Source organism: Pelophylax lessonae (assembly GCF_965119305.1).
Source record: "Pelophylax lessonae genome assembly, chromosome: 1".
Taxonomy (NCBI): Eukaryota; Metazoa; Chordata; class Amphibia; order Anura; family Ranidae; genus Pelophylax; species Pelophylax lessonae.
Genome location: NC_138768.1, coordinates 291,985,759 through 292,004,823, shown reverse-complemented (window position 1 = coordinate 292,004,823; position 19,065 = coordinate 291,985,759). Strand labels below are relative to the sequence as shown.

The following is a 19,065-nucleotide window of genomic DNA, read 5'->3' as shown; positions in this document are numbered from 1 at the left end:
TTTTTTTTACCAAACATAGGTAGCGTAAAACAAATTGGCCATTTTTTTTGGGGGGAATTTCATATAAAAAAAAGTGAAAAATATTGTTGTTTTTGCAAAAATTACGCTCTTTTTTTGTTTATAGCGCGTGATCAAAAAAATCGCACAGGTGATCAAATACCACCAAAAGAAAGCTCTGTTTGTGGGAAAAAAAGGACGTGAAATTCGTTTAGGTACAGCGTCGCACGACCGCGCGATTGTCCGTTAAAGTCACGCAGTAAAAAAATCGCAAAATAACCCCTGGTCTTTTAGCAGGAAAATCCTCCGGTGGTAAAGTGGTTAATGGAATCCCAGTCTTAGTCTGTAGGGTTCAAAATTGAATTGGCCCACCCTTTGCAGCTATAACAGTTTCAACTCTTCTGGGAAGGCTGTCCACAAGGTTTGGGAGTGTCTATGGGAATGTTTCAACCATTCTTCCAGAAGCACATTTATGAGGTCAGGCACTGATGTGAACGAGAAGGCGTGGCTCACAGTCTCCACTCTAATTCTTTCCAAAGGTTTTCTATTGGGTTGAGGTCAGGTCTTGTGTGCAGGCCAGTCAAGTTCCTCCACCCCAAACTTGCTCATCCATGTCTTTATGGACCTTGCTTTGTGCACTGGTGCGCAGTCACGTTGGAACAGGAACAGGGTCATCCCCAAACCACAATGTCTTGGTATGCTGACACTTTAAGAGTTCCCTTCACTGGAACCCCAACCCCTGAAGAACAACCCCACTCCATAATCGCCCTCCACCAAATGATTTGGAACAGTGCACAAAGCAAGATCCATAAAGGCATAGATGAGCGAGTTTTGGGTGGAGGAACTTTACTGGGCTCAACCCGATAGAACACCTTTGGGATGAATTAGAGCGGAGACTGCGAGCCAGGCCTTCTACATCAGTGCCTAACCACACAAATGCGCTTCTAAAAGAATGGTCAAACATTCCCATAGACACACTACTAAACCTTGTGGACAGCCTTCCCAGAAGAGTTTAAGCTGTTATAGCTGCAAAGGGTGGGCCAACTCAATATTGAACGCTACTGACTGAAGGCCCGTACACACGATAAAAAAATTGGAAGCAAAGTTCGTCCGACTAACTATCTGCCGATTTTTTGGATCATTAGTATGGTGCTTTGACAGGCTATAAATTTTTATCGCAAGTGAACACAATGACCGATTTTCGTTTAATCAGCACAGTTTTTGTCTGAAAAAATCATGAGCAAGACTACGTATGCTCAGAAACAAAAGAATACATACAAAATAATTCAACACATGACATCACTTTGAAATTGTATTCTGTCGTACAGGAATGTTCGTATGAAAGTAACCTCTTCACTTTCGATATAAGACTCGCATGCAACAAAAAACGGACGAAAATTTGTTCAATAATCTGATCATTTGTACAAGGCTTTAGACTGGGATGCCATTAAAGTTCATGTGCGTGTAAAGGCAAGCATCCCAATACTTTTGGTTATATAGTGTATATACAGTGCCTTGCGAAAGTATTCGGCCCCCTTGAACTTTGCGACCTTTTGCCACATTTCAGGCTTCAAACATCAAGATATAAAACTATTTTTTTGTGAAGAATCAACAACAAGTGGGACACAATCATGAAGTGGAACGAAATTTATTGGATATTTCAAACTTTAACAAATAAAAAACTGAAAAATTGGGCGTGCAAAATTATTCAGCCCCTTTACTTTCAGTGCAGCAAAGTCTCTCCAGAAGTTCAGTGAGGATCACTGAATGATCCAATGTTGACCTAAATGACTAATGATGATAAATAGAATCCACCTGTGTGTAATCAAGTCTCCGTATAAATGCACCTGCACTGTTATAGTCTCAGAGGTCCGTTTAAAGCGCAGAGAGCATCATCTTAGTTTTGTGGAAGTTGATAGTGAATGGTGATTATTTTTATTCCTGTTTGGTCTGAGGTTTGCCTGCACAGACCCCCCAATTTATGTTATAGAGCAACTGTCGCTGCTGACCCTAAAACTGCCTTCTGTCCTTTGCTCCCTCCCTCCTGACTCTACCTCTGAGCCCCCCCCCCCCGTTTCCTAGTTTAAAAGCCCCTCCAACTTGGTGGCCATCTTTCTCCCCAAAAGAGCTGTACCATCCCCATTAAGGTGCAGCCCATCCTTACTAAAGAGCCGGTAGCCGACTGAGAAGTCAGCCCAGTTCTCCAGGAACCCAAACCCCTCCTTCCTACACCAGTTCCTCAGCCACTTGTTAAGAGAGGCAGAAGGAGATTAGGGAACTTGTGTGGCTCGAGGTACCAGCAGTATTTCAGAGAAAACCACCTTGGAGGTCCTATTCTTCAATCTATTCCCTAAGTCCCTGAAATCTTTCTTTAGGATTCTCCACCTTTCTCTTACTTGGTCATTAGTGCCCACATACACCATGGACTGGGTAATGTGTTAGGAAGTAAAGGATGCCAAATTGTTTAACGGAAATAAAAATATTAACCTATAGAGGGGTGAAAGTCAAAGTGAAAAAATGATGCAGCAGGCTAGTCCATTTTGCTGAAATTTCATTGCAGCAACTCAAAATGTTACTCAGTAGTTTGTATGGCCCCCAAGTGCTTGTATGCATGCCTGAAAACTTCAGCGGATGGTGTCCTGGGGTATTTCCTCACAGATCTGGACCAGGGCATCACTGAGCTCCTGAACAGACTGAGGTGCAGCCTGGTGGCGTCAGATGGACCAAAACATAATGTCCAAGAGGTGTTCTATTGGACTTAGGTGAGGTGAGCGTGGGGCCATTCAATGGTATCAATTCCTTCATCCTCCAGGAACTGCCTGCATACTGTCGCCACATGAGGCCGGCATTGTCGTGCACCAGGAGGAACCCAGGACCCACTGCTCCAGTATAGGGTCTGATAATGGGTCCAAAGATTTCATCCCAATACCTAATGGCAGTCAGTCAGGGTGTCGTTGTCTATCCTGTGCATCCCTCTATGGATATGCCTCCCCAGACCATCATTGACCTACCACCAAACCGGTCATGCAATGTTACAAGCAGCATAACGTTCTCCACGTCTTCTCCAGACTCTTTCACATCTGCCACATGTGCGCAGGGTGAACCTGCTCTCATCTGTGAAAAGCACAGGGCGCCAGTGGCAGACCTGCCAATTCTGGTGTTCAATGGAAAATGCCAATCAAGCTCCATGGTGCCGGGCAGTGAGCACAGGACCAACTAGAGGATGTTGGGCCCTCAGGCCACCCTCATGAAGTCTGTTTCTAAATGTTTGGTCAGAGACATTCACACCAGTGGCCTGCTGGAGGTCATTTTGTAGGGCTCTGGCAGTGCTCATCCTGTTCCTCCTTGCACAAAGGAGCAGATACCAATCCTCCTGATGGGTTAAGGACCTTCTTTGGCACTGTTCAGCTCTCCTAGAGTAACTACATGTCTCCTCAAATCTCCTCCATGCTCTTGAGACTGTGCTGGGAGACACAGCAAACCTTCTGGCAATGGCACATATTGATGAGTTTGTCTCATTGTTGCCCATATAGTGCCCCTGTTAATTCCATTAACCCCAAAGTAGCTAAAACTGATTAACAACCCCCTCTGATACTTAACTGGCCAGATCAATATCCCAGGAGTTTAATTGACTTGATGCTATATTCTGATTAAAAAGTGTTGTTTAATTTTTTTGAACAGTGTATATACACATACAAACACACAGTATATATGGTAAGCTGGTTCTAATTGCTTGTTGCAATTCTCTGGTGATAACTCCCTACAGTCAAATCAACTCTAAAGAAAATATTAAAGCCAGCTTATTTAATTACAGCAACAAATACTGTACAGTTGACAGTGGCACAGCGTACCTAATTCAAAATGAGATTTTATGGTTATATCTGGTCTAAAGAAATAAAAGTAAATTGTGAATGGTTGTTAAGATTTACTGTCATTCCCACACCATTGGTATGTGCCTCGTTTGAGTCATTTTATTGTAATATTAATGTAATATTTTATTTTTATAGTCAGACTGAGAGGTTACGTTTTACAGACTTAGCGCCGCACATATTTGTAACATACTCAGACTTGTTGTAACGGAGAATGACCAGAGTCTGGTCTGAACATGATGGCAGCTGTTCAGTGCTATGCTTTATCCATAACGTGTAATCAACACTTTTTTCAAAGACTAGCAACAGTCTTCTGACAAACCTGATACTGTAATGGCGATGAAATCATCACCACTTGTACATTTTTTTAACTTGCCCAAACTTTAACTGAAATCCTGAGGACCAAAGGCCCAAACTTTGCCTATAGACCCATGTGTCTTTTTATAATAGAATTTATAAACACAATGTGATAATGGTACTGGTGATGGTGGTGGTGATGGTTGTGGTGGTGGTGGTGGTGATGGTGGTTGTGGTGGTGGTGGGGGGTGCATTAGGTCGATGTCAATTTACAAGAAATAGGGGAGCTTCTCCAGAACACTTGGCAACTAAGCACCATCCAAGATACTTTGAAGTGTTACTAAACCCACAACAGTAAAATCAGTCTGTATATGCAGTAAAGCATGCTTGTTATACTCACTGTGGAACCTAAGTGGTGATTCTCTGCATTGTGTAAAAAGGCTGTTTGAGTCTTCTCTGTTCCTTCCCTTCTTCCACTGTCCTCAGTCTATCTAACACAGCCTTTGGAGTCACTCTGCTCATCCCCAGTTTGGGGTGTATTGCTAGAGTTTTATTTATTTTTTTGGGAGGGTGCATGTGATCAGCACAGGGCCAATCAGCACTGTCCAGACAGAGGGTCAGGGGACATGCAGTCTTATAGGACAGTCAGAGGAGAATGAAAACTCAGACACTGATAGAAGTCACAAGACTGATAGAAGTCACAAAACTGCTCTAACTGCTGGTATTTAGCAATTTATATTTACTAAAATAAATGCAGTTCCATCTTCTGTGTACTGTGGGAGATCGGATATAGTGAATGCAGGGTTCTGGGTTTAGTAACACTTTAAGAGTTTAAACGAGCTCACTGGGCAGCTTAATAGTCCCAGAACACTATCTCCACTGAGTTTGTATGTTCTCCCTGTGCTTGTGCTTCCTCCAGTTACTATGTCCCGAGCACCAAAGACATGCTGGTAGGTAAATTGGCTCTAATTTGTGTCTACAAATTGGCTATGCACATTCTGCATAATAAGCCCAAGCAATTGGGGCGCATTGAGGAAAGATCTGGCGACCTACCTCATAAAAAAATGGTGCCCTGAAAGCTGGCCCGTAGAAGCACTGAGAGTCAGATATGACTGAACAGATATCACAAAAACACTCAAGCACATTAGAAGAGGAAAGTTTTAGGCCTCATGCCTATGGAACCTTTGCCCAAAGAGTTAGAAAATGGGTGTATTTGGGTGCCCAGGTGGCACAGGTGCAGCACACAGACCACACAAATCAATGACAGGCTGCAATACGTGGCAGCTGTATGCTGTTCCAAGCAGGACTTGCTTACAGGGACATTCCATGTTTGGGGCAAACGTACCTGTACGCATATGGCCTTGTACATGAGTATTGTTAAAAACAGCATACAGCCATCACATAATGCCTGCCTTTACACGCATAAGAAATTTAACAGCATCCCAGTCTTAGTCCGTAAGGTTCAATATTGAGTTGGCCCACCCTTTGCAGCTATAAGGGCTTCAACTATTTTGGGAAGGCTATCCACAAGGTTTAGGAGTGTTCGGCCATTCTTCCAGAAACGCATTTGTGAGGTCAGGTCACGGATTTTGCACAGAAGGCCTGGCTTGCAGTTTGTGCTATAATTCATCCCAAAGGTGTTCTGTCAGGTTGAGGTCAAGACTGTGTAGGCCAGTCAAGTTCCTCCACTATAAACTCACTCATGTCTTTATGGACCTTGATTTGTGCCCTGGTCCAAATCATTTGATAGAGGGGGATTATGGTGTGGGGTCAGGGCCGGTGCTTCCACTAGGCAAACTAGGCAGCCGCCTAGGGTGCATTGCAACCTAGGGGCGCAGCCATGAGTCGGCACTCTCTGTCCATCATGAATGATCCTTGTGAGCTGAGGGGAGGGGGCGGCAGTGGGGGAGGAAGAATGGACAGAGGAAGATGCCAGGTGTCTGGGGCAGTGGCCGAACTACCAGGCCCTGGCTTTCCACCACTGTTGGGGGGGCCAAGAGGCAGGAAGGGAGCCCGCAGGAGTGCTGCCTGCATGATGATCCTCTTTGGCTGGAGCTGAGTGGTGTAAACCCTGGGCAGGAAGTGATACTCTGCACTGAGCTGCTGGGCAGCCGTTCATTTCCCTGGGTCGGTATTAAGCAGGGAGCAGAGGAGAGCTGAACCTGACCCCAAGCTTGGCACTGCAGGGCGGCAACTTTACTGGAGCAGAAACGACGAGGCACCGGAATGGTCTGAGGAGGTTGGGGATTACGGACGTGCGGAGTTTTCTGACTGCTACTTCTCCCTTCACCAGGAGCCGGTTAGAGCTGTGGTGAGCACTGTGGTCCAGAAGAGGAGCATCCTAGGAGAAGGAATCAGCAGGATCATGGTGAAGGAGGGCAGAGTGCAGACCACTCTCTTTATACCGCCCAGTGAGTGTCCCCAGAACAGGGGATCAGGGTCCCTGGGTGTGACATGGAGGTTCCCTGGTGTGAAAAGGAATCAGGGTCACCAGGTGTGCCATGGGGAATAGGGGTCACCGGGTGTAACAGGGTTTTGGGGTCAGCAGGTGTGCCATGAGGAATTGGGGTCCCTGGGTGTGCCATGGGGGACTGAGGTCCACAGGTGTGCAATGGAGGAACATCAGGGTCCCCAGGTGTGACATGGAAAACATCGGGGTCTCGGGTATGACATAGAGGAACATCAGGTGCCCCTGGTGTGACATGGAGGATCATCGGGGTCCCTTGGTGTGGCATAGAGGGCAATTAGGGTCCCCAGGTGTGACATGGAGGAATATAGGGGTCACTGTGTATGATAGCATAACAGAGGAGCCATCAGATCAAGGTCACTGGGTATGACATAGAGGAGTTTTCCCTTTTTATTTTATTTTTTTGGGGGCGGGGGGCGCAAGTAGCTGGTCTTGCCTAGAGCGTAAAATAGTCTAGCACCGGCCCTGTGTGGGGTTGTTCTTCAGGGGTTGGGCTTGGCCCTTTAGTTCCAGTGAAGGGAACTCTTAAGGCGTCAGCATACCAAGACATTTTGGACAATTTCATGCTCCCAACTTTGTGGGAACAGTTTGGGGATGGCCCCTTCCTGTTCCAACATGACTGCGCACCAATGCACGAAGCAAGGTCCATAAACACATGGATAAGCGGGTTTGGGGTGGAGGAACTTGACTGGCCTGTACATAGTCCTGACCTCAACCTGATAGATTACCTTTGGGATGAATTAGAGTGGAAACTAGGAGCCAGGCCTTCTTTCCAACATCAGTGTCTGACCTCACAAATGCACTTCTGGAAAGGTCTGGATGGTCAAACGTTCCCATAGACACGCTCCTAAACCTTGTGGACAGCCTTCCCAGAAGAGTTGAAACTGTTATAGCTGCAAAAGGTGGGCCAACTCAATATTGAACCCTACGGACTAAAACTGGGATGCCATTAAAGTTCATGTGCGTAAAAAGGCAGGTGTCCCAATACTTTAGGTAATATAGTGTAAATACCTAACCCACGTGTTGATAAAGAAATGTTATCTTGTCATGTGTTAAAAATAATTAATAGATGTTTGGCTTTCTTTGTTGATGCCTAACCTTCAAGCTACCCCAGCATTAGTGTTTTTATAGAAAAAAAATATATAGAATGGACTAGTCTATAAAAGTATAAAAACTGTAAATGGATAACTATATTACACCCAGCTGTGCATGGGTCCCCACACTAGTGATCGACCGATTATCGGCAAAGCCGATATATCGAGGGCCGATCTGCACTTTCCCCAAAATATCAGAATCGGCCACCAAGGTGACCGATATTGCCGATATTTCAGGAAAGTGCTTGTACCGGAGTGATGCCTGCAGCTAGAGGCATCAGCCCGGTACCGCCGTCCATAGCCGACGGTCGAGTGTCTTGTAATGACAACTGATACGGCTGAGAAGCCGCTCGGCTGTCATTACAAGGAGCGGGAGGGGACGTCCGGAGACCCGGGCAACCCGCCTGCACGGCCGCAGAAGACCTGATTCAAAGCCGCATTTGGCTCTGATCGGGTCTCCATGTAAAAACCCGGAAGTGATGTCATGACATCACTTCGGGGTACTCGGCACCAGATTAAAAAAAGTGACAGCATTCAAAACAGCCAAACTTGGCGTTTTTAATGCTTTTAAGTGCAGTGGAGGGGTTTAGGGTCTTTTAGACCCCAGATCCCTCCACAAGAGTACCTGTCAAGTGATAGAAATAAAAAAATAAAAATGTTTTAAACGTACAAAAATATCGGCCAATATCGGCAGATACCGACATGCAATGGCAAAAATATCGGTATCGGCAATGAAGAAACGATATCGGTCGATCACTACTCCATACTGCTAAGATTTCTTCATAATGACTGTGAGGTACATTGGAGATGTTTGCCTGTGGTGGGGATGCTGCTGCTCGCCATGCACTGGTCCCCAGACACCTCAGTGGAATGCAGCATGGAGGCAGAGGTCAAGGCCAGCGGCAGCTGAATCGTCTGACCCACAGCAGTGTCATCTTTTGTTACAAAAATATTGTAACTGAGACTGTTATTATAGCTGCCATTACCAACTTGTTTTAAAGAGGCAGGACCCAGTTAGAGTCACGAACAAAAGAAGGGCCCCCACTTCACCCCATCTCTTTCTTTAACAACTTTATTTTAATTTCTAGTACACAAGAAAGTTCTACATGTGGATTGGTCTACTGGCTTTCTTCTGGTTTCTCCAGGGCAAAGTCCACCTGGAGTTGGCATGGAGAAGCTGAGAAGGAAGTAGCTGTGCTGAGCAGATGAGGTACAGCTGATCACCAGATTGATAACTGACATTTTGGCGGGAAAGTCAACATGCAGTAATGAAGTACTCCTACCTTTTCATAGAGCAGGCATGCCCAACCTGCGGCCCGGAACTGTAGGCAATGTGGCCCACTGACCCCTGACAATTTTTTTTTTTTTGCTGGGGAGGAAGGAAGTCGGGTCGGGGGCATGGCCACGGCGGCTTCCAACTAACAGTGGGCAGAGGCTGCCTCGGAGGGGAGGGAGGGGAGCATGTGCAGTGTTTCCGACTCCTACCACCATCACCACTTCAAATCACTTAAGTGGTCATGGTGGTTAGAGTGTTCCTTTAATATCTCTCAGAACAAGTAAACCTCTGTATACTGATTCCATTTCATTTGACCATCCTCTAGTTGTGTTAAATTAGTGCCCGGGGGACGGCATTTTATTACTTATATACCTTAACTATAGTATATATTTTATATGCGGCCCGAGAAAATTTCTCTACACTCAATGTGGCCCAGAGAAGCCAAAAGGTTGGACACCCATGACAGAGTAAGGGCTTGTAGCAGTTTAGCCACAATAGCAAGCCGCAAGCTTCCCACTGCCCAGTCACGGTTTATCCATCTGTGGACCGCCTACTGCAGATTTATTGTGGCAGAGCGGCCCCATTGCGCTGGATCCTTAACATGTAAGTAATCCAGCACTTCCAAGTAGGGGGCACATGCACGTCCCCCTGGCTGTGCTGCTATTCGCTAAAGCGCAAGTCGATCAGTGGGTCCCGGCAATCAATTTATGGCCAGAACCCGCTGATTGGCTGTGCAAATGACAGAAGAAAGCCCTGTGTAGGTAAACAACACAGGGCTCTCTACAGACAGCAGCAATGTGCTAAGCAAGGAGTAAAAACCAGCACATTACTTAGTAAAAACTGCACACAGTACACACAGTAAACATTGTTAGGCACACATTTAACCTCCTGATCGCCCCTGTTTTTTACCCCTTCCCAGCCAGTGTTATTAAAGTGGAGTTCCACCCTAAAATTATACTTATCTCCAGCTTCTTTCTCCGGGTCACCTGAAAAACAAATGGATAATCGCAATTTTATTTTTTTTTACTTACCTCGTTAAGAAGAAAATATACTTACCTTACCATCCACTTCCTCCTTCCTCGGCCGCGCCCCGCGCTTCACTTCCGCTTTGCAATGATTCCTGGGAGCTGAACGTCATCGCTCCCAGGAATCAATGCGCCTGCACCGGCCCGACGTCGGTTCCGGTGTAGGCCGTCATACCTTGCAAAACAGCTTCTGGGCAAGACGGAAGAGGACACAGAAGAGGATCGCTCTGGCTTCAAGCTGCCCACACCTGAGATGGCAGCGCTGGAGAATACATTTTCAAAGTAAGTATTTCTTCTTGCAGGTAAGTGCAACCCGGGACAGATCAGAGGCTAGTGATTGTGGAATGCACTAGACCCGACTGTCCCGGGGGTATTTTTATTAAAAAAAAACATTCACTGGGTGGAACTCTGCTTTAATACAGTGACAGTGCATATTATTAGCACTGATCCCTGTATTAGTATCACTGGTGATGTCTGTGGCAGTCAGTTCCCCTTTTCCTGCTGCATTCTCCATAATGTAATCAAAAAGTGAAAATGAAACCAGCTTGTAATTGTTATGATAGGCTGGAGAAGTTATGACTGCACATGCTGACATCACACCAAATAAAGTCTCTAACAGAGTTAAGAAACCAATGGATGATTCAACTTTAGCAGCATCTCTAAAACTAAACTAATCAGCTAATCCCTGTAGAAGCAGAGAACTACCGTGGTAGCTATCGCAACTACAGGTCCCGTGCCAAGCGGTTGCCCTGCTACATAAGGAACACAGAAGGTCCCTCACTTGGCATGGAAGCCATATAGAGAATGCCTTATGTTTTTCTCAATAAATGCAAAGCCTTCTCTTATTGGACAAGGTGGACAGTCACAAAATGCATTGCATTTATTGAGAAAAATGGAATGCATTTTCTGAATAGCACCAGTGCCCAGTAAGCGACACCCTGTGATTACTATGCAGCAGGGCATCTGCTCGTTATGGGAGATATGGGGTAGCAACAGCCACTACAATGATTCTCCATCCCCGCCGGGAGAAGACAGTCATTATCGCTAGCGGCTAGCTATAATCGCAAGAGAATCCGGCAGGCTGGTTGTACCCAAGCTGATTGATTGATCAGCTTGGTGCATTCAGCCTGTCCATTAATGGTTTGAATCTCAGGCCAGTTCCTGCTGAACCGGCCGAGATTTGAACCGATTTGAACCGTGTATGGTGGGCCAAAGTCTTATTGAGTCTTATTAGTCTACAGCAATATTACTTACAAGCACATTGTGCAGTATGGTCTGTTCTACCACAAATATCTTTTATCTTCTATCTGTATGTTTTAAATGTTTCCATTAAAGCAGCATGAAAAAAAAATATTAATCAGGGACAGTGACTCCAATATATGAATCAGGGACAGTGACCCATTTGGACTTAATAAAATAATTAAAGAGGCTATTCTCAAATATTGCTTTAATCATGTCCTCCAAATAATGATACCCCTTATTGCACAATATTATATCCCTCAAATAATGATACCCCTTATTGCACAATATTATATCCCTCAAATAATGATACCCCTTATTGCACAATATCGTATCCCTCATTTAATAAAGTATAATGATATTCCTGCCTAACCACTGACCACAGGGGTTTGCTCACATGGTATGGCTGCCATTCACAGAATACGTTGTGTTTTTTAAAAACAAATACAAGGCTTTCTGATTGGACGTGGTGTAGAGATGGGGCAGCGAGGTCACGATCTCAAACCTTATCCAATGGGAGAAGTCTTTGTATTAATTTAAAAAATTCAAGACACTCTGTAAATGGTAGCAATTCCAAGCAAACGCCCAAGCAGGCAGGAACACCAGGCAGCGACCCTGCTGCATAGTAACCACAGGGGTATGCAAAATGTTCTCTGATTGGATGAGGTAGAGAGGTAGGGCATTTTGTGAATGGCAGCAGTTCTGAGCAAGCGGTGGTCCACTGCATGTTGCTGGTACTCTGCAGACTGTCTGATCTGCATCTCAACCTGTCCTACTTATGTGACTGGAGGGATCTTACGTCTAATATTACTGCTAGTCACCCTGGAGGCCATAGATAGATAGATAGATAGATATTCACATAAATAGAGATAGATGTGACAGACACAGATAGATAAATAGATATATAATAGATAGATAGATAGATAGATAGATAGATAGATAGATAGATACGGATAGATAGATACGAATAGATAGATACGAATAGATAGACAGACTTACAGACAGACAGATAAATAGATGCAATAGACACGGATAGACAGACAGACAGATGCAACAGATATAGATAGATAGATAGATAGATAGATAGATAGATAGATACAACAGATACAGATAGATAGATAGATAGATAGATAGATAGATAGATAGATGCAACAGATACAGATAGATAGATAGACAGACTTATAGATAAATAGATGCAACAGACACAGATAGAGATAGATAGATAGATAGATAGATAGATAGATAGATAGATAGATAGATAGATAGATCTCCCTTACCCAAGAATCCATCCAGCTATCCCCTCCTCCTACTAGTAACTAGCTGATCCCAGAAAAGTCCAGTCTTCAGAGAAGTCTATCCCACCTCCACCTAAAAACTGAACTTCTACTTCCCCCATCAGCTCACCCCTGACAGTTATTACTTTTGTATCATTTTCCCTATTAGATTGTGAGCTCTGCGGAGCAGAGTCCTCCCAACCCCCTCCCTTGTCTTGTCTCCTGGCTCTGTATGAATCCTGTGTAATAATAGGAAGAAGATAAAGATGATAGGATTGCTTGTAAACATTCATACTGAACTGTAAATCTATTCATTCCATTTTTTTAAAGATGATAGATTTGTGGTTAGTACTGTGATGTATGAGTGAAGTGCTGAGCTAATGATAAAAGAAAGGGATGATATAATATAATGTACATGGGGTGATCATGGCATGAAGTGACTTTGTGTATACAGAGGACACACCTGACATGAGGGGGGGGGGGGGGCTGATCTGTAGTGGTGCCCCCCCCAGCAGAGGTGACCTTGGCACACTGTCCACACATCCACGTGTTCAATGAGCACAACTTTCCACTACTATTCACCCCCAAAGTGTCATGTGCCCAGCCAGGAATGAATGATCACCTATCAGGAGGAGGAGGGATGGGGTCTGTGCTGTGTTCCTATAGATCTGTATACTATGGTCTATATAGGAACACAGCATGCATGTATTCCTATATACTATATGTGTATATATGGAAAGTATACAGGACACAGTCCTATTAATAAGGAGTACAGGGTGAGCAGAGGACGATTGCGTAGAGCTGGATGGTAGAATAGAGTGTCAGCACACATGCCCCAGTTGTTATGTAAAGTGATCGGTGCCTATCTCACCTTGTCCCAGGTTATCCTGGCGCTGTACAGGGTAAGGGATCCCCGGTGCCCGGCCCTCGGTCTCAGTCTGCATAGTGCCCGGTGTATGGATCGGACTCTCCGCGGTGTGATCACAGTGAACACGGGGATTTACAATACAGAGGTCACCCTATGCTAGAGACTGGGGGGGAGGAGCCGCCACCCATATAAGGTCGGGATGTCCTATTAGGGTCGGGGAACTTTGAGAGCAGCCAATCGTAGAGTGGAGGGGCGTGTCCGCCGGGCCTCGCTGACTTTACAACTCCATTGACTGCTGAAGGCCAGTGGTGTGAATAGAGGTGACTCAATGGGCAGCAAGGACACACGTGACCCACACAGGGTTCCTCTCCATAGACGGGGGCACAAGTCACCCACACTCAACCTGCGTGACTGGAAGGAACCAGAAAGGAAAACTACAATACACCTGGCTGCCTGGCACCCTTTCCCTGCCAGACTCTGCACTCCACCTTTCACCTCAGCTCACCACCAGTTTTCTAATCTTTCCCTTTTTTTTATATTTAACCACTTCTGGTCCGGAAGGTTTTAACCCCTCAATGACCAGGCCATTTTTTGCAGTTTAGCACTGCGTTACTTTAACTGACAATTGCGCGGTCGTGCGACGCTGTACCCAAATACAATTAATGTCTTTTTTCCCCACAAATAGAGCTTTCTTTTGGTGGTATTTGATCACCTGTGCAATTTTTATTTTTTGCGCTATAAACATTAAAAGAGCGACAATTCTGAAAAAAAAAAAAAAACAATATTTTTCACATTCTGCTATATAAAATTCCCAATAAAAAATAAAAAAAAAATCAAATGTTTTCATCATTTTAGGCCAATTTGTATTCTTCTACATATTTTTGGTAAAAAAAAAAAAAATCCCAATAAGCGTATTTTGATTGATTTGCACAAAAGTTATTGCGTCTACAAACTATGGGAAAAGATTAAAGCGGAGTTCCACCCAAAAGTGGAACTTCCAGATATTTGCTTCCTCCCCCCTCCGGTGCCACATTTGGCACCTTTCAGGGGGGAGGGGGGAAGGGTACCTGTTTTTGACAGGTACCCGTTCCCCACTTCCGGAAGACGACGCCACGGCGCTGTCCCTCGAAAGTTTGGCCCCCTCCTCCTTCCCCCGCAGCTGAGCCAATCTGAATGCGCATTAGGTACCCGCTCGTGAAGACGCAAGGCTTCCCTGCCAGGTTCCCTCACCGGCAATGGCAGCGGCAGCACCCGACAGCCGATGGAAACATCGCTGGACTCCAGGACAGGTAAGTGTCCTAATATTAAAAGTCAGCAGCTAAAGTATGTGTTAATTTTTGGCTAAAACACCGCTTTATGTCCTGGTTCACACTAAAGCCATGACAGACATGGCATGTGATTCGGAGTGCATTGCTCTGAAAATCACATGCCATGTCTGTGCCATGTGAATTCAGCCATACAGATTGAGTGGCTTAATTTGCATATGATTCAGACACAACTCGCACTGGACCCTTTTTTGGGTCCGCAGCAGAATTGGATCTCATGGGTGTTCACACCTATGCGATCTGATTATCTCCGAACTGACAGTTCACACTGCGATATGCGGACTGATCTGGGGATGTCGTTAACTTTGAATTGACACCCCCAGCGATGCGCATATGGCAGTGTGAACTGCCTGCAATTTGAATGCGATGCGGGGACCCGCAGTGGATTCACAGGGTTCCTGCATCGCATATATGTGGACCGGCACTTATGTCATTTTATTTATTTATTTGTTTTTTACTAGTAATAGTGGCGATCAGCGATTTTTAGCGGGACTGCAACTTTGCAGCAGACAGATCAGACAACTAACTGACATTTAGCTACATGTCTTTGACAAAAAAAAAATTCAATGAGCTTATTTTTATCGGTTTGCGCAAAAGTTATAGCATCTACAAACTATGGTGTAAATACTGAAATTTTACGCAGCTTTAATTTCTGACTGCCTATCTCATTTCATGAAGTGCTAAAATGGCGGGGCAGTACAAGACCCCCCCAAATACCACTTTTTGGAAAGTAGACATCCTAAGGAATGTTCTGAGAGGCATGTTGAGCTCATTGAATATTTCATTTTTTTGTCACAGGTGTTTGAAAAATTTTTTTTTTTTTTTACACAAAGTTGTCATTAAAATGATATATTGCTCACACATGCCATGGGTATATGTGTAATTACACCCCAAAATATATTCTGCTGCTTCTCCTGAGTACAGGGATACCACATATGTGAGACTTTTTGGGAGCCTAGCTGTGTACGGGTCCCCGAAAACAAATCACCACCATCAGAATTTCAAAGGGCGTACATTTTTCATTGCATTTTCTCACTACCTCTAACGGTTTAGGAGGCCCTGAAATGTCAAGATACCACAAAACTCCCCCAAATGACCCCATTTTGCAAAGTAGACACCCCAAGCTGTTTGCTGAGAGGCATGGTGAGTCCATGGAATATTTTATATTTTACCACAAGTTTTGGGAAAATTACAATTTTTTTTTTTACACAACGTTGTCACTAAAAGATAAAATTCTCACACATGACATGGGTATATGTGGAATGACACCCCAAAATACATTCTGCCGCTTCTCCTGAGTATGGGGATGCCCCATGTGTGAGACTTTTTTGGAGCCTAGCCGAAAACCAATCAACACTCTCAGGTTTTCTAATGGCGTAAATTGTGCATGTCACCTCTGCACTACCTGTCACAGTTTCGGAGGCCCTAAAATTCCAAGATAGCACAAACTCCCCCCCCCCCCCAAATGACCCCATTTTGGAAAGTAGACACCCCAAGCTATTTGCTGAGAGGCATGGTGAGTCCATGGAATATTTTATATTTTGCCACAAGTTCCGGGAAATATATATATATATATATATATATATATATATTTTTTTTTTTTCACAAAGTTGTCAGTAAATGATATATTGCTCACACATGCCATGGGTATATGTGAAATGACACCCCAAAATACATTCTGCTGCTTCTCCTGAGTACAGGTATACCCCATGTGTGAGACTTTTTTGCAGTCTAGCCGAGTACAGGTCCCCGAAAACCAGTCCCCACTTTCAGGCTTTCCAAGGGCGTAAATTGTTGATTTCACTCCTGACTACCTATCACAGTTTCGGAGGCCCTAAAATTCCAAGATAGCACAAAACCCCCCCAAATGACCCCATTTTAGAAAGTAGACACCCCAAGCTGTTTGCTGAGAGGCATGGTGAGTCCATGGAATATTTTATATTTTGCCACAAGTTCCGGGAAATATATTATTATTATTTTTTTTTTGTTTTTTTACACAAAGTTGTCAGTAAATTATATATTGCTCACACATGCCATGGGTATATGTGAAATGACACCCCAAAATACATTCTGCTGCTTCTCCTGAGTACAGGGATACCCCATGTGTGAGACTTTTTTGCAGTCTAGCCGAGTACAGGACCCCGAAAACCAGTCCCCACTTTCAGGCTTTCCAAGGGCGTAAATTGTTGATTTCACTCCTGACTACCTATCACAGTTTCAGAGGCCATGAAATGCCAAGACAGCAAACCCCCCCACCCCCCCCCAAATGACCCCTTTTCGGAAAGTAGACACCCTAAGCTATTTGCAGAGAGGCATGTTGAGTGTTTTGCAGATCTCACTTTTTGTCACAAAGTTTTGGAAATTTAAAAAAGAGGAAGAAAAATGCATTTTCCTGTTTTTTCTTCATTTTCCGAAAAAAATGAGAGCTGCAAAATACTCACCATGCCTCTCAGCAAATAGAATGCAGTGTCTACTTTGCAAAATGGGGTAATTTGGGGGGGTTTTGTGCCATCTTGGCTTTTTATGGACTTCAAAAGTGTGATAGGTAGTAAAGAGTGAGATCAACAATTTACGCCCTTAGAAAGCCAGAAGGTGCGGATTGCTTTTCCGGGTCCTGTACGCGGCTAGACTGCCAAAAAGTCTCACACATGGGGTATCATTGTACTCAGGAGAAGCAGCAGAATGTATTTTGGGGTGTCATTTCATATATAACCATGGCATGTGTGAGCATTATATCATTTACTGACAACTTTGTGTAGAAAAAAAAAAAAATAATAATTTTCCCGAAACTTGTTGCAAAATATAAACTATTCCATGGACTCACCATGCTTCTCAACCAATAGCTTGGAGTGTCTACTTTGCAAAATGGGGTCATTTGGGGGGGGGGGGGGTTGTGCTATCTTGAAATTCCAGGGCCTCTGAAACTGTGACAGGTAGTCAGGGGTAAAATCAGCAATTTACGCCATTAGAAAACCTGAAGATGTGGATTGGTTTTCAAGGTCGCGTACACAGCTAGACTCCCAAAAAGTCTCACACATGGGGTATCCCTGTACTCAGGAGAAGCAAAAGAATGTATTTTGGGGTGTCATTTCACATATTCCCATGGCATGCGTGAGCAATATATCATTTAGTGACAACTTTCTGTAAAAAAACAACAAAAAAAAAAAAAAATGGATTTTTGTAAAATCTTACCGTAAAATCCTTTTCTCTTAGCTCATCGACAGACGTAGTCCTCGGTGATACACCACCTTCGGGTTATGTTACCTCCGCAGGAGCAGGACTAGACAGGAAATTAAAAAGCTCTGGCCACACCCTAGGGGCAGTCCCAGAGGGTATATCCTCTCTCTCTCTGCCTCAGCAAATCAGTTATGTGAAAAAGCAGTGCTTAGAGAATTTAACCCAACCCAACTCCAAAACAGAGGGGCGGGGACTACGTCTGTCGATGAGCTAAGAGAAAAGGATTTTACGGTAAGATTTTACAAAAATCCATTTTTCTCTAGCGCTCATCGACAGACGTAGTCCTCGGTGATACACCACCTTCGGGACGTCCCAGAGCAGTATCACAACTGAGGGGTGGGAAAATGGAAATCAAATCCCAATCTAGAAGGCCCAACCGGTGCCAACTAGAAGTTTACAATGCTCATCCTTAATGATGAGACTCAACCAAAAAAAGAGAAAACAATTTTTTTTTTTTTTTTTTTTTCAAACAGAAAAAACCCTCGAGGTAGACCACCGGTCTCCTCAAATTGCGGCCTGCAAAACCTTGCGGCCAAATGAGGCATCCGCCGATGCCGTCACATCAATTTTATAGAATTTTGTAAAGGTATGTACCGACGACCAGGTGGCCGCCTTACATACCTGGACCACTGACGCCTGATGGTGAAAGGCCCAGGAAGTACTGAGCGCTCGAGTGGAGTGCGCCCTAACAGGGAACGGAGGACTCTGACCCTTAATAGAATAAGCCTGTACCACCGTTTGTCTAATCCATTTGGCAATGGTCGCGGCAGATGCAGGCAAACCCTTTCTGGGGCCATCCGTGATCACAAAAAGTGAATCCGTCTTACGGAATGATTCCGTAGATTTCAGGTATACCCTGATTGCCCGAACCACATCTAAGGAATGCAACGCATGTTCCCGATGATGCTTGGGCTGAGGACACAAGGAAGGTAGTACAATATCTTCATTCAGATGAAAATCTGAAACCACCTTGGGAAGAAAAGATGGCTTAGGATGAAGTACTACCTTATCCCTATGAATCACTAGGTATGGTGACTGGCATGATAATGCAGCCAGTTCTGACACCCTGCGAGCAGAAGTAATAGCCACCAAGAAGG

General features: G+C 44.5%; 1 protein-coding gene across 1 annotated transcript in view; it reads right to left on the bottom strand.

Annotated features, from left to right (window-relative positions):
- Positions 1-13,543, bottom strand: part of LOC309544973 (clustered mitochondria protein homolog) — a 125,372-nt gene extending 111,829 nt beyond the window's left edge. Inside the window, exon 1 of the mRNA XM_082244000.1 lies at positions 13,410-13,543. Coding sequence (XP_082100126.1) covers positions 13,410-13,482 — 73 coding nt within the window. The 5' untranslated portion in view covers positions 13,483-13,543. The remainder of the gene's footprint in view (positions 1-13,409) is intronic.
- Positions 13,544-19,065: the final 5,522 nt, after the last annotated feature.